General features: G+C 53.3%; 1 protein-coding gene across 3 annotated transcripts in view; it reads left to right on the forward strand.

Moving 5' to 3' along the window:
- PPFIA4 (PTPRF interacting protein alpha 4) overlaps positions 1–13,496 on the forward strand; it is a 38,406-nt gene extending 24,910 nt beyond the window's left edge. For 2 of the 3 annotated variants that reach the window (XM_042925540.1, XM_042925539.1), the window contains 6 exons: positions 3,481–3,578; positions 4,240–4,415; positions 6,798–6,866; positions 10,421–10,595; positions 10,733–10,837; positions 11,159–13,496. In XM_042925540.1, the coding sequence (XP_042781474.1) occupies positions 3,481–3,578; positions 4,240–4,415; positions 6,798–6,866; positions 10,421–10,595; positions 10,733–10,791 (577 nt within the window). In that variant the 3' untranslated portion in view covers positions 10,792–10,837; positions 11,159–13,496. The remainder of the gene's footprint in view (positions 1–3,480; positions 3,579–4,239; positions 4,416–6,797; positions 6,867–10,420; positions 10,596–10,732; positions 10,838–11,158) is intronic. The other variant, XR_006198914.1, reaches the window with a different exon arrangement.

Genomic DNA, 13,496 nt, shown 5'->3' on the forward strand with positions numbered 1-13,496 from the left:
CAGAAAGTCATTTTTCCTTCGCTTCACTTTCCGGGAGATTTCCCCTCCGAGGTCTGAATTTCATTTCTTCGGGCTTGCCGAGGTCTCTCTGTTTACCCTGGGGAGGCTCCAGCTGAAACCAGTGTCCAGCTTGGGTGTCTAAGAGGAAGGGTCTTTCTGAGCCCTTGTCCTGCCTGCCTCCCAGGTCTGAGCTTCTCAGCTCAGCCCACGCCCTTTTGTACAGGATGCCATCCAGTTCTCTCCTCCTCCTCGCGGACAAGGTCTTCTGTTCAAAAGTGTCTGCGGTGGAGGTCTCCAACTGGCAACCCGTGGGCCGCATTTGGCCCACAGATGTGTTTTGTTTGGCTGACACGGTATTTTAAAGATTATGAGTTTAGTTGCCAGTATTCAAACACTAGGAGATTTTACACAAAATTCTGGATGTCTGGCTTCTCTTAAAAAAAAAAATTGGAAGATGTGTTGACACATTCCAGCATGGGGACAGCCCTTCTGAGACAGGTAGGCGTAGTCTCCAGGTCCTGCTTCACTCATCGCATAGTGATGCGTGCTTGACCCCAGTAGGCACTTGGGGTGGGGAGCAAGGTGGGTGCTGATGTTCCAGGGGTCGACGGTAGTTAGGGAGTCCTTTTAACGTCTAGCTTCAAATCACATGGGTCGCTGTTTGAGCCAGGTTCTTGGTCTTTTACCATTAATTAATGCCTACGCCACCCTGCAGGAGAGGTGTGACCCCATCTCACGTGTTCTGAGTGCCACGCAGCTGGAAAGTGGCTCAGCTGGCGTTCCAACCCAGGCGAATGAGAGGGTAATGGGACGAACGCTGGAGCTGGGGGCATGTGGCTTTACTAGCTTCTCATGGGGCTCCTTGGATGTCCTTTGGTCTCTCTGACTCATAAACCATGGAAGGTTAAATGCATAAGGGATCTAGTTAGCCTCCCTATTTTGTGGGTGAGGAAACTGAGGCACAGGAAGGAGCATCAGGCATGACAGCTGAGTGCATGTCTCCTGACACTGAGTCCAGCCTTCTTGCCACCATGCTGCAGAGCCTTTGATGCTAGAACTCTCTACTGTGACCTCCCTCACCATCCCCCCACCCCTTCTCAGGGCTGAAAGGGAATCTTCTGTCTCAGTGGGTCCGGGAGGCTGCCAGGCCTGGCTGCACCTGTCCCCTTGTCAATGACTGACAGGGCTGCGGAGAGAAGGGCCACTGGCCTGCCAGCTGGGATGTCCCTGGGCTGCTGGAGGATCAGTCTGCTCGGCCCCACCCAGCACTATGGAGGTCCTCCTGGGGACCCTCTGCCCAGGCCCCAGGAGAGCCTCGGCCTGCATTCATGCTTCCAGATTCAGCTTCACATCTCGAGTACTTCAAGCGTTCCTAAAGCATTTCCACGCCCTTTACTTCAACTTTGTGTATACCTGCATTTATTCCACTTAACCTTCCATAAAGCGTGTTCTTACATCTTTAAGAAATTATTTTGAATCATCCTTATTATGATGAGAAAAAGATATTTAAAAACCCTCCTTTTAATGAGGAAAACAAGCCCAATAGAGGTGGAGTATCACCAGGTCACTCAGCCAGGTGGATACAGGATGGGGCCAATATCCTTCCTTTTTCACACCTAACTCTGAGCGCTTTTCCCTGGAAGCATGGTGTCCTAGTGAGCAGCTTTTCTAGAGAAGCGGCTGTCCTGAGGAGAACCGGCCCACACGGCATCAGTAATGTTCTCCCAGTGGTGGTACCATTGCTGAGTGCCTGGACGTTCCAGGGGCTGGGCTAAGCCCTTCCACGCACAATCACCTGTGAGGCTCACGGCAGCCTGGCCGGAGAGGCGTGACCTCATCTCACATGTGCTGAGGGCCACCAGGCCAGGGAGTGGCAGAGCTGCATTCAAACCCAGGCTGATCCGACTTTAGATTTTTGCTCTTCTGTGAAACAACTTGGAAAGTCCTGGGAACTGGACTGAAAATTATAGCAAGTGGGACTGGAAGGAGACAAAAGGCATTTCTAGTTAGGACGTGTGTGTGCTCCTGCCCCCTCCAGTGGACCCAGGCTTAAACCAGTGGCTTGAGCAATGACCAAGTGCCTTGGGCCAGAAAAGAAGTCCTACAAGTGGTGTCTCAGAGCTGTGAGGGATTGTTCGAGGCCCCAGGGCTGCCTGGGTATAGCTGAAGGGAGAGAGAAGAAAGGAGCCAGCAGCATAGTTTAATTTCACAAAGCAATGGCCACAAAATAGAGTTTGGAGGGAACGTCTGTTCCTCCGTTTGATAGGCGACAAAACCCAGAGAGGCTGCATGACAAGCAGTGTTCAAGTTAAGGAAGGACCTTACGATAGAAGCTGCCCACGGTGGAAGGAGCTGCCTCAGGAGGTAGTGAGTTCCCTGTCGTCAGAGGTGTTGGGCCCAGGTGTTCATACTATGCAGAAGGATGGTACACAGGTGACACCTGCATGATATAGGAGCTTGGACCAGTGGCCTGGAGGGTCCCTTCTAACCTGCAGACTCGATGGTTCTTGGTCTGGTTTAGTTATTATTTATTGAATGCTTACTATGCACCTGGTACTGTTTAAGGACTTTTAGTACTTTCCATGAACCATTTCATTCCATTCGTTAAGCATTTATGGTGTTTACTAAGTGCCAGATGCTATTCTAGGGGTTTGAGAAATATCAGTGAACAAAACAGGGTTGCCCTCATGGAGTTTACATGCTAACTGGGAGGGACAAAGAACCATACGTGTATTGTATATAAAGTACGTTAATAGATAAAAACTGCTAGGAAAAAAAATAGACCAAGGTTAGACCAGGATAAGGGGGGGGTTGTTGGGAATACGGGCTGGGGGTAGTGATGGTGGTGGTGCAGTTTTAAATCAGGTGGACAGGGTGACCGTTGAATTGAGAAGATGACACTTGAGCAAAGACTTCGAGGAGATGGGGTGAGCCACGCAGCAGATCGGGGCAAGAGTGTTCCAGGCAGAGGGAACAGCCAGGGCAAAGGCCCTGAGGCACAGAGGCCAAGCGTGCCTGCTGTGTTTGAGGAAGAACAGAGATGTCACTGTACAGGGGCACGTCATGTAGCACGTGTAGGTCATTGTAAGGACTCTGAGCGAAATGGGGATACAAAGAAATATTTGTAGGAATCTTTCTGTAGGGTCCTATTTTTATGGGTCAGATATCTGTAGGGTCATTCCAGTGCCTGGGGTGGGAGCGGGGTGGGGGGGAATGTTGCTTCTTTGAGAGAACTTTCCTTCCATCAGGCCCACACCCTGGCCAAGAGGGAGGACATAGGGTAGGCAGAGGAGGGAAAGTAGTCTTGGGCTGGATCACACACAAGCCCTGGGAAAAAGAGGAGCATGAGTGGGCCGGGGTGCTCTTTATGCTGGAAGACACAGGCCTGAACATGCTAGGGCCAGTGCTGGATGTAGGACAGATGTGGCAGGAATGTGGCCCCCCTGAGGCTCTGGCTCAGGGGGGGCTATGTACCTGCAGAACCAGTCTTCAGTATGGCATCATGTGTCTGAAGAGGCTGAATTATGACCGAAAGGAGCTGGAGAAAAGACGGGAGGAAAGCCAGCATGAGATCAAGGGTAAGCTTAGCAGGCTCAGCGTGCCTCCTCTGAAAGGCATGGGAGCAGCCTTGGGGGAGCAGATGCCTGCCTCCTGTCCCCTGCCCTGGGCGAGTGGGGGGAGAAGAGGCATTCTGTACCTTAGGGAGCCTCCAAACCTGAGGGAAGCTCAGGTGATGAGGGAGACCTAGTCCATGCCCAAAGGACGTTGTCATCTGGTGGAGAAGAAATAGCCCTGCCCGGTCACCTGTAACCCCACCCTACCCCCTGACAATGGCCACCGAGTGGACACATGCAGTGAATCCCCTCGGACAGTGCTATGGACTGGCCTGGGAAAATGCTCATGGACTGTGTTGATCTGGGTGGCATTGGGCAGGAAAGAGAGACAAGTCTTAGATTCTAAGAGGACCATTCCAGCCTGGGGGTAGGGGATGGCCTGGCCAAGGGCTCTGGGGAAAAAGTCAGGAGCCTGCTGGCCTGACCCTTGAGTCCTACAGGCTGGCAGGGATGGAGGGAGGTGGTGCTGGTTCTCTAGGAGCCCAGGTGCCAGGGAGGACAGACAGAAGACAGAAAGCAGGGTAGACTGGAGCTCTGGGTCCAGGGAAGCCGGTCTCCGTCCCTGGAGGGGGTGTGGCCAAACCTACTGTCTCTTCCTAACCCGTTTTCTTGCCCCGCCCTCCAGATGTGCTGGTCTGGACCAACGACCAGGTGGTTCACTGGGTCCAGTCCATTGGGCTCCGGGATTATGCAGGAAATCTGCAGGAGAGCGGTGTGCATGGTGCCCTGCTGGCCCTGGATGAGAACTTTGACCACAACACGCTGGCCCTGGTCCTCCAGATTCCCACACAGAACACCCAGGTGGGCATCCTTGTCATCAGTCAGTCTTGATCTCAGGCTCCCCCTCCGCCGACTCTCCTGCTCACACACACAGGTTTATAGATTTGTTGGGGGACTGTTCTGGAGCCTGTCTCGGAGGGGATCACAACGTCCTCACACCTCCAAGTGGTCCCTGTGCATAACCAGGCCACCTAGGGAGCAAACTTCCTTCACATACAGGGCACATCTAGCCCAGGCCCAGAACACGGTGTTAATCCTCTCCCAACCCCATCTTTGCGTTTGACACTCTGTTTTTTATTTAATTAATTAACTAATTAATTAATCTGTTTGCTTACTTAATTATTTATTTTTCATATAATTTATCATCAAGTTGGCAAACATACAGGGTATATACGGTATGCTCTTGGTTTTGGGGTTAGATTCCCGTTGATTCATCGCTCACGTACAACACCCAGTGACGCTTTGTTTTTCCTCACTCTGCTTTTCTGACCTGACTCTTCTTAGAGGAGAAAAGGCCTGGGGGCCTGAAGGGATCAGAGAGCCCCCCCCCCCCCATCTCCTTTGTCTCCTACCCCAGAGATCTGCCCTGGGCTCCCAGGCTTGAGAAAGCTAAATATACCAAATAACACAGCCCAGAGCCTCTCTGCACCAGGCCGTTGTCTCCCTGTCAGCAGCTCAAATGATTAGACATCTCCTTAAATTACATTTCACAATTGTTATGGAGCTCTCATCCAAGATGATATCTAAACTCTCTTGGACCTATTTATATGTTTGGCCTTTCTAGCTTCCTGTGGGTAAAGGACTCCAGAAGTACTACCTGTTGTGTTTAGTACTTCCTGATTTTATTTGTCCCAAATTGTGCCCCAGTCAGGCTCCCCCTGGGGAAGGGAACTGCCTCATCCTCATTTACTAGGTTTGGTGAGGCTACATGTATTTGGCCCGTGCTCACCTTTTGTGATTTCATAAACTCTGATTGTGTTGCCTCGGGGCTCAGGCCTTTGTCTCTCCAGACGGAGTGATCTTAATTCTTTTAGGCTTTCCTCATATAGACTCGCCTCCGTGCCCTGATCGTTTTAGCTGCCCCTGTCTGGACTGGTTGCAGCTGTCAGGCCTCTTGAAATTCAGCCACTGGAGTCGCACAAGCTATTCCGGGAGCAGATGCGTTTTGGCTCGTGCGAGGGTGGGGCTGTGTGGTCTCGTAATGCCGGGTGGCGTGTTGGCCTCTTGGGGATGTTGGCAGCACACAGGGCCAGTGTGTCCCATAGGCTCTCGGCAGTGACCCCCTCTCCCCCCTACCCCTCCCCCCAACCGGTCAGAACGGAGAGGACAGATCCCTTGTTCTCTAAGAAGAGCTGGGATTCCCCTACCCCCCTACACAGTTTTTCTGTACGTGCCTACCTCCAACCTCATCTGTGTTCTCACCTGCTCTCACAGCTCTGGGACGGGTTTCTGAAGTTTGTAAGTGTCATCGTCACCTTTCCCTACCCAGAGGAGCGGTTTCATCTGGATACTTGGAAGTGTATTAGGCTTCTCCTTTGCTGTCACTTATGAGAATATTACCTTCTCAATACTGACAGAGACAGTCCTTACGAACCTCCGTGGTTAGCATTTCTCACCCGGAAATGGGCTTGTTCTTCTCTATCGTTTGTTTGTCTCCTGTCTCTAAATGTGTCCGGGTTTTGTGGCTCGCAGTGCATTTGTAAAGAGCGGCCGGAGACATCTCTGGTGCGTGCTAACCTTTCTGGTTTTCCTGACTCTTCCATTTAGCTCAGCTATGAGAGGAAGTGGGGGCTGACCCAACATGGAATTCTTCCTCAACAATGGTTAAAAATATCTGGTGGCAGTTCTGAAAACTTTGTTGTTTCTGGCGTTTCCCAAATCTCCTGCTGAGTTAGGCTCCTGGGAGGCTTAGTCAAGGCCTGTATGCACCGTCAGCCCAAGGGCCATGGAGATCTGTGACTCAGCCGTCCTCCTAATTCAAAGTTTTGATGTGGAGCCTTATGAAATACGTTTCTTTAATCTAAATTAAATCCTTATTATCCATGGTCTACATGCTCATTTATCCCTTCAGAAAGGTAGTAAGGCCTGATTTTCCTTTACAGACACAATATGGGGTTCCCCCCCACCCCACTTAAGGGAACCCTGTGATCCACGTGTTCTGTGGTCCTACTTTGTACAAAATTACAGTTTTCTAATGTGCTCCATATGAAAGAATCCTAAGGTTTACAGTTTCACTTCCAAGAGGACCCTGAAGTTTGCTTGAAACAGCATCAGGGCTCACGGGTTAAATGCACTGAAAGCCCTATCTCTGTCTATGGGCCCCTATGAAACAGAAGCAAGATGACATACAAGTCATTGACTATACCCCTCCCACCTCTTCCTCTTTCACCCTGTGGACTCCAGGCTCGCCAGGTGATGGAAAGAGAGTTCAACAACCTGTTGGCCTTGGGCACAGACCGGAAATTGGATGATGTGAGTACTTGGCTGTGAATTAGGGGCCTTTGGGATTTGGCCATTGTTGGTTGGTTGGGTTGGAGTTCATGAGTTGTGCTTTCCTTGGGCCGATAATTGGTGGGGTGGTCAAAGGGAGAAGAGCCAGAGGGGATGGTGATGATGTCAGGGAATTGGGGGAGGGGGGCAAAAGAGCGAGGCCTAGCAGTAGGCCTGGAGAAGTCTCCATGAAACTCCTTGTACAAAAACTAAAGGCTCCTATATGTTATACTTCTAGCATCTTCCAACTCTGTGCCCTGCCGCTGTCCTAACCACACAGGATCAGAGGTTCCCCCGAAGGCCATCTCCTTGGGATCATACCTTTTTCTTCCATTTCTCAGATACCATCTCTCAGTGCTATTGGCAGAGCATGATTCCAGCCTGCTTATTAGGATGCCCATCCTGTCATAGTGTGGTTGTTTGGAGGCAGGCGTTATGCTGAGGTCCTTAAACGACAGGCTCGCTCGCTTGTTCCACAGGGCAGTTTGACTCACTGGCTCAGACGTATATCATCACTGCTTCCCCTCCAGTTTTACTCTTGAGTTACCTTCATATCAAGTTAAGGTTCTCTTTTCTTGGCCCCCATGTTCGATGAAAACACAGCCTTTTCCCCTGGGTTTTGTCAGGCCTTTCCCTTGCATTTAGGCTGGACTGTGTCCAGGAAGACCTGCATGGCCTGAGCTCTAATGCCCCCATTGGAGATGCCTACCAAAGGGTTACCTGTTTCCTGAGGGTGCAGCCCCCTCCCCAGCCCTCCTCTCTTCTTCCCCCTTCCTCCTTCCCGCCTTCTTCCCTACTTACTTTTGATCACCAACCTTCCCTGCTTTTGCCTGTCAGGTCAGGCTTGGCTGCCCTGGCTCCAAACAAGTTAAAAAGGAGCCCAGATTATTTATTTTTAGCTTCTCCATCTTCAATCAAATCTAGTTCTTCTGATCTCCGTTGTCTATGTAGCTTCCCTTTCTACACATCCCTTCCCCGACCAATGCCTCTGTTTGGACTAGCGGGCCTCCTTTTTTGGGACACTCTTAGTGTCGCCTCCTTATCAATTAGTCTTTCTTAGTTGGGTTGGCCAGGGCTAAAATCCACCTTTGTGGAATGACTGCTCTGCTTCGGTAGATAGGACACGCTCAGGCATACACGGAATTCGTGGAGGGGTGTGTTCTTCACGGAGGTGCCTTGAAATATGGAGTGTGTTATTTATACACACACACACACACACACACACACACACATATACATATATATAATCACACACACACGTACACATATGTGTATGTACGTGTGTATGTATTCCTGTCAAGGAGATAAATTGCCAGACCCCACCAGCTGTCCCCACCCTCAGAGATCTTAATTTTTCTAATGCCCCTGCCATGTGGACCCTTCTTTTATTCCCCACCCGCCGAGGATCTTAGCTTTCTTTGATGCTGTTTAGAAAAATGACTCCTGTATATCTTAGCGCGGTGCTTCCTAATTAGAAAGCTGTGTATTCCTTCAATCCTTATAAAAATATTCTTTGAAGGCCTCCTCTGGGCCAGGCATTGGCCCAGGCACAGGGGTATACTGGTGACAGACAACTCATTTTATGCTAACAATCATCATGTGGGGCAGGTTATCATCCCCCTCTGACTGATGAGGAATTAAGCTTGAGGTGGGATTTGGTGGTGGTGGGCACAGGGGAGGTCAGAGATCCAGGGAGACTGCTTTCTGTCTAGGCATCTAGCACAGCATCAACAACCTTGAGCTGTCTCTTGTTTCCTCTGTCAGTTCTGGTTCTCAGTTTCCCCTCTCAAGCTTCAAGGCCCTGGAGGGCTGCATCCAAGTCTCCCCCTACATGGAGAGCAGGACTTAAGGAAAAAGAGGAGAGGAACAGGAAGAACATCTTCTAGGGGACAAGTGATACAGAAACAAGTCTTAGCGCTGGCTGAAGGTAGAAATCGAGAGAGAGAAAGAGAGAGAGAAAGGGAAACCACCCTGGGCTAGATTAAGGGTAGGATCGTGGGCCAGACAGAAATAATGAGGAAAGTTCCTGATGAATTCAGGGATAGGATGCCTACGTAGGAAGCCAGCTGCCATCCATTCATTTAACAAATATTTATTGAGTGCCTACAGTGTTCCTGAGCACTACTCTGGGGCTGGGGATACATTGGTTGGAACTAAAAAGATGATGGTGTCTGTCCCATGGAGGACAGAATTTGAAAGTGAGAGGGAGAGAGTTGAGGGAGGGGAGTGGAAGAAGGAGAGAGAGAGGGGGGTGGTTAATGAAATACAGTAAAACCTTGGTTTTCAAGCAGCATTTGTTCTGGAAACATGCTTGTAATCCACAGCACTTGTATATCAAAGCAAATTTCAAGAACCATTGGCTCGGTTGTGATCATGTGACCTTCAGTGTCACGAACTATATCACAAGACATCGCTCGTTTATCAAGTTAAAATTTATTACAAACGTTTGCTCACCCTGCAGAACACTCGCAGAACAAGTTACTCTCAATCCAAGGTTTTCCTGTAATCCCATAAGTACATGAAAAACTGATACCAGCGTGGGTGCTGGGACAGAGGTACATTGTGCCAAGAAGTGATAGGCTTTGGCCTCCTCAGAGCACAAGCAACAAGGGGCTTGGGGCCGGGAGGGGTTGAGGCAAGAACTGGTGGGTTAATGTCTCTTGTTCCTCCTGCAGCTCTCTGCCTATACCCGTTCTGAGAACACCCATTGGCTTGGTCGGGGTGGAGGGGGGGTGGTGCTGGGGAGATTAGACATGGCTGCCAAGCAGGGTGGAAGTGAGCTCTTCCGGGGAGGATGGGGAGGCCTGTGCAGAGGGGCATCCTGTAGTGTTTTGGCTCTGGGTGCCCTTTGGCAGAGATAGTTTGGAGACTCCGCTGACAGATGGCCCACCACCTCCTTTGGGGGAGCCTGCCTCTGATCTGCCATCCACCTGGCCCATCGCTGTCACAGAATGCTCTCACTTGATCCCATTAGGGGTAGGCAGCCTGAGAAAGAGGGCAGATGATGTTCTTCCTATTTTATGGACACAGAAATGGAAGCTCAGAGAGGTCACTTGACTTGCCCAGGGACACATAACTAGTAAAATGGTAGTCAGGTCTCCTGACTCTTGGCCCGGTGCGTTTCCGGCACACCCTGGGCTGCAGCCAGAGGGAAGGCAGGAGGGGTTGGGTGGGGGCTGCTCGGTGCCCCTGGGACGAGGCTAGGAGAACGTGAAAGGTCAGTGGGCATCCCCAGCCCAGTGTGAGATGACGGGGCTGGGCAGGGAAACGGTTCAACTGCAGGATGGTGCCAGGTCTGACCAGAGGGGACCCCACCCTACCTGGTGACAAGGAATCTGAATCCCCCGGGGGCGCTGGGAGTCCTCTACTTCGCCCCCATTCATTTTACCGACGGAAAAACAGGGCCAGGGAGAGGAGGTGACCTTGCCCCCCCTCCGTACCCCGCCTTCCAGTGGGACGGGAGTGGCACCCCTAGAAGCAGCCGCGAGCGCGTTTCCCGCGGGCAGGGACTGAGGGCCTCCGCGTGTCCCATGCAGGGCGAGGACAAGGTGTTCCGGCGCGCGCCGTCCTGGAGGAAGCGCTTCCGGCCGCGGGACCCGCACGGCGGCCTGCTCGGCGCCTCGGCCGAGACGCTCCCGGCCGCCTTCCGCGTGGCCACGCTGGGGCCGCTGCAGCCGCCGCCCGCGCCGCCGAAGAAGATCACGCCGGAGGGTGAGTGCCGGGCCGCCGGAGGGGCCTGCGGGCGCCGCTGCACTAACGCTGCCGCCGGGCCGGCGGGCGGGCGGGCCCCCGGAGCGCGCGCACTAACCGCCGCTCTGTGTTCTCCCGCGGCCGCCGACTCCTCCCAGCCGGGACGGCGGGGGCGCAGAGACTGGAGCCCTCCACGGTTCGGACCTACTCCTGCTGACCCCCCTCCCGCCCCGGCTCTCGCGGGGGTGTGCCCGTGGCGCGGGGTAAGTGGGCCGGGCCCGGGCCGGACACCCACCCCCCACCCCCGCCCCCGCCGCCGGCGGCCCCCGCTCGCGCGCTGTGCACCTGCCAGGCCCGCACTCGTCCGGCTTGCCCTGCCCGCTGCCGCCGCCGCCGCCGCCGCCGCCGCCGCCGGGGCGCTTGGCGCTTGCAAGCTCGCTGCGCATGCATGCGCCCCAGACCCCCAGGGACGACTCCCAGCTCACCGTGCAATGCATCTCTCTCTCTCTCTCTCTCTCTCTCTCTCTCTCTCTCTCTCCTTCTCTCTCTTTCTCTTTCTCTCTTTCTTTCCCTCTCTCTTTCAGCTCGCTCCCACTATCTCTATGGACACATGCTCTCCGCCTTCCGGGACTAGCCACGGCCCCCAGGGCCAGCGTCCTCCCGCTGGGTTTCACAGGCTCAGCTGGCCCTGGCCTCTCCTGCTCGTTCCCTGGTCCTCTCACGGCTCCTAGTCTCGTCGTGACTTTCCGGTTGCCCTGGATCTCAGAATATACTCGTCCACCCCCTTCGGCATCCCACTACTCTGAGTCCCACCGTGTGTCCTTTGTAAGTCTCTTGTGGCTGTGGATGGGACTCGAGGTTGTCCATGCTTGGGATTCTGCAGAAGGGACAGGACAGCAGTAGCCCAGGCGGGGTTGTGACTTCACCCTCCCTCTTCTGGGCCTAGCCAGCCTGTTCTGGACTGCGACCTCCACCAGATACCAGGATGCCGTGCCAAGGGCTGAGGATGGCCCTTCCAAGAAAACGGCACTTCGGACTCTGCCTTGCTCAGGCTATTGGGCCTTCTGGTCCCCGTGCACATCCTGCTTGTCAGATATCTGGTTTGGGCACCCCCCAGCATTAGCCCCTTTTCCCACCTTATCTCCACAACGGCAGCTCCTGCCTCCAGAACCTCTTTGGGGGCAGGGAGGGGCTGCAGAAAACCCCATTCTCCTTCAGATGGTGAGGCTGGGGAAGAGGAAGGCTAAGGTGGTGATTCCAGGCTCTTGCTTAAGATGAATCCCAAATGTGAGTTGGGGAAGAATCTGAGAAAAATGGGCCTCTGAGCTTTGGGCCAAGGGTAAGGATGGGGAAACTCTCAGCCCTCGTACCCAGTAAGAAGTGCAGGCAGGTCAGCTGGACAGAGAGCCAATGGCCTGCAGTAGCCTTAAGTCCAAAGAGTGGTGGGAACGCCTCCTACCCCAGCGGTAGGGTGGAGTTGCTGCTGGGGCAGGGCTGGGGGTTGTGTGGGGTCCTGGCTCTGGGGACAGAAGAGAGCTACCCATGCGCCGTCTATTCTGCTCAGCATCCCCTCCCTTGCTGTCGTCCTCTGTCCCACTTTAGTAGTCCAGCCCCTAAGAATATACCCAGTGGGTGGATTGAAGATACACTGACCTTCAAATCAGATGTGGGAAAAAGGTAGTCCGGGGTTCTCTTCCCCTGATCTCTTAGGAAGAAAATAAAGCTTCCGCTTTAGTGAGTCATATTCCAGGTCCAGGAAATCCAGTGTCGATGAAGGTCTTCACTCTCCTGCTTGCCCCTAAATCAGCCAGTCCTTGTTCAGGGCTCTCTCAGTGTGCGGGGACTGCCTCCTCCAGAAATTCCTGAGCCCCACCCAGCTTCCACCATTTTAATTGCTTCCCTCACGCAGCACGGTGGCAACCGGGGCTGGGGGCTACAGGTCCTAGTTTGGTCGGAATGTCATTCCCAAGAAACCCGTCTTAATCCACTTCCTCGTCCTGCCAAAATGCCTGGACATGTTTGGGGCCCAAGTTCAGGGGGAGTTGATGGAACCCAGGGCTTCATCCAAGTGAGAGGAGAGGACACGTGTCTTGAGCATGTTTCCTGGAGAGGCGCCAGTTCGTCACCTACAGGTGGCCGAGCAGCTGGTTTGCAACCTGATCGACTTGGGTTCTGAGCAGGGGCTCGGCTAACAGGTGGGATAGTGGGTCAGAGCACCCTGGCCCGCAGGAGTGATGGAGCCTGGGACGAGGCCAGGGCTCAGAGCCTTCTGTTTTTCGGCAGAGCAGAGGTCTGCCAGGGGCGGGGCTGGGTGGGCTCCCCTAGGTGTGGGCAAGGCCCCCCACCTGCCCTTGTTCTCCCTGGTCGTTCCTCGCCCTCCCTGTCCGTCAGGCTGCTGCAAATGGAGCTGGACGCGTTCTTGAGCAGAAAATGAGTTGGGTGGAGAGAAAAAGCCCCTATCCTCGGGTAATGGATGTTAAGATTATGGAGAAACCCCAGGTTCCTAAGATTGGTGGAGTTGGGGATCGCAAAGCCATCTGACTGTGTCAGGGGACTTTTGACGGACTAGCTCAGTGGGAGATTCAGCCCCATCTTCTCCTCTACAACTTGACCCTGTCATGGTTGGCCATGTACCTGGGTCTCTTCAGGGCATCTGGGGAGGTATTGCAGGGAGGTGATGGACAGGAGAACTTGTCCATTCAGTGATGGAAGGCTGTTGTCTTGGTGTATCCCTTGCCTCACAGTCCTCGTATTTTTTATTTGGAGAGTCACCAGTGACCCGAAGCCCCCTCACCAGCCTGCTGTATCTTGTCAGTTCCCTTCTCAGTACTGTACTGGCCCAGTGTGTCAGGAGTGGATGTGCGGGGGCGTATGAGTGTGTGTACGTACCAATAAACAACCTGATGGTTTTAAGACAACCTA

This window comes from Panthera leo, chromosome F3, assembly GCF_018350215.1.
Source record: "Panthera leo isolate Ple1 chromosome F3, P.leo_Ple1_pat1.1, whole genome shotgun sequence".
Taxonomy (NCBI): Eukaryota; Metazoa; Chordata; class Mammalia; order Carnivora; family Felidae; genus Panthera; species Panthera leo.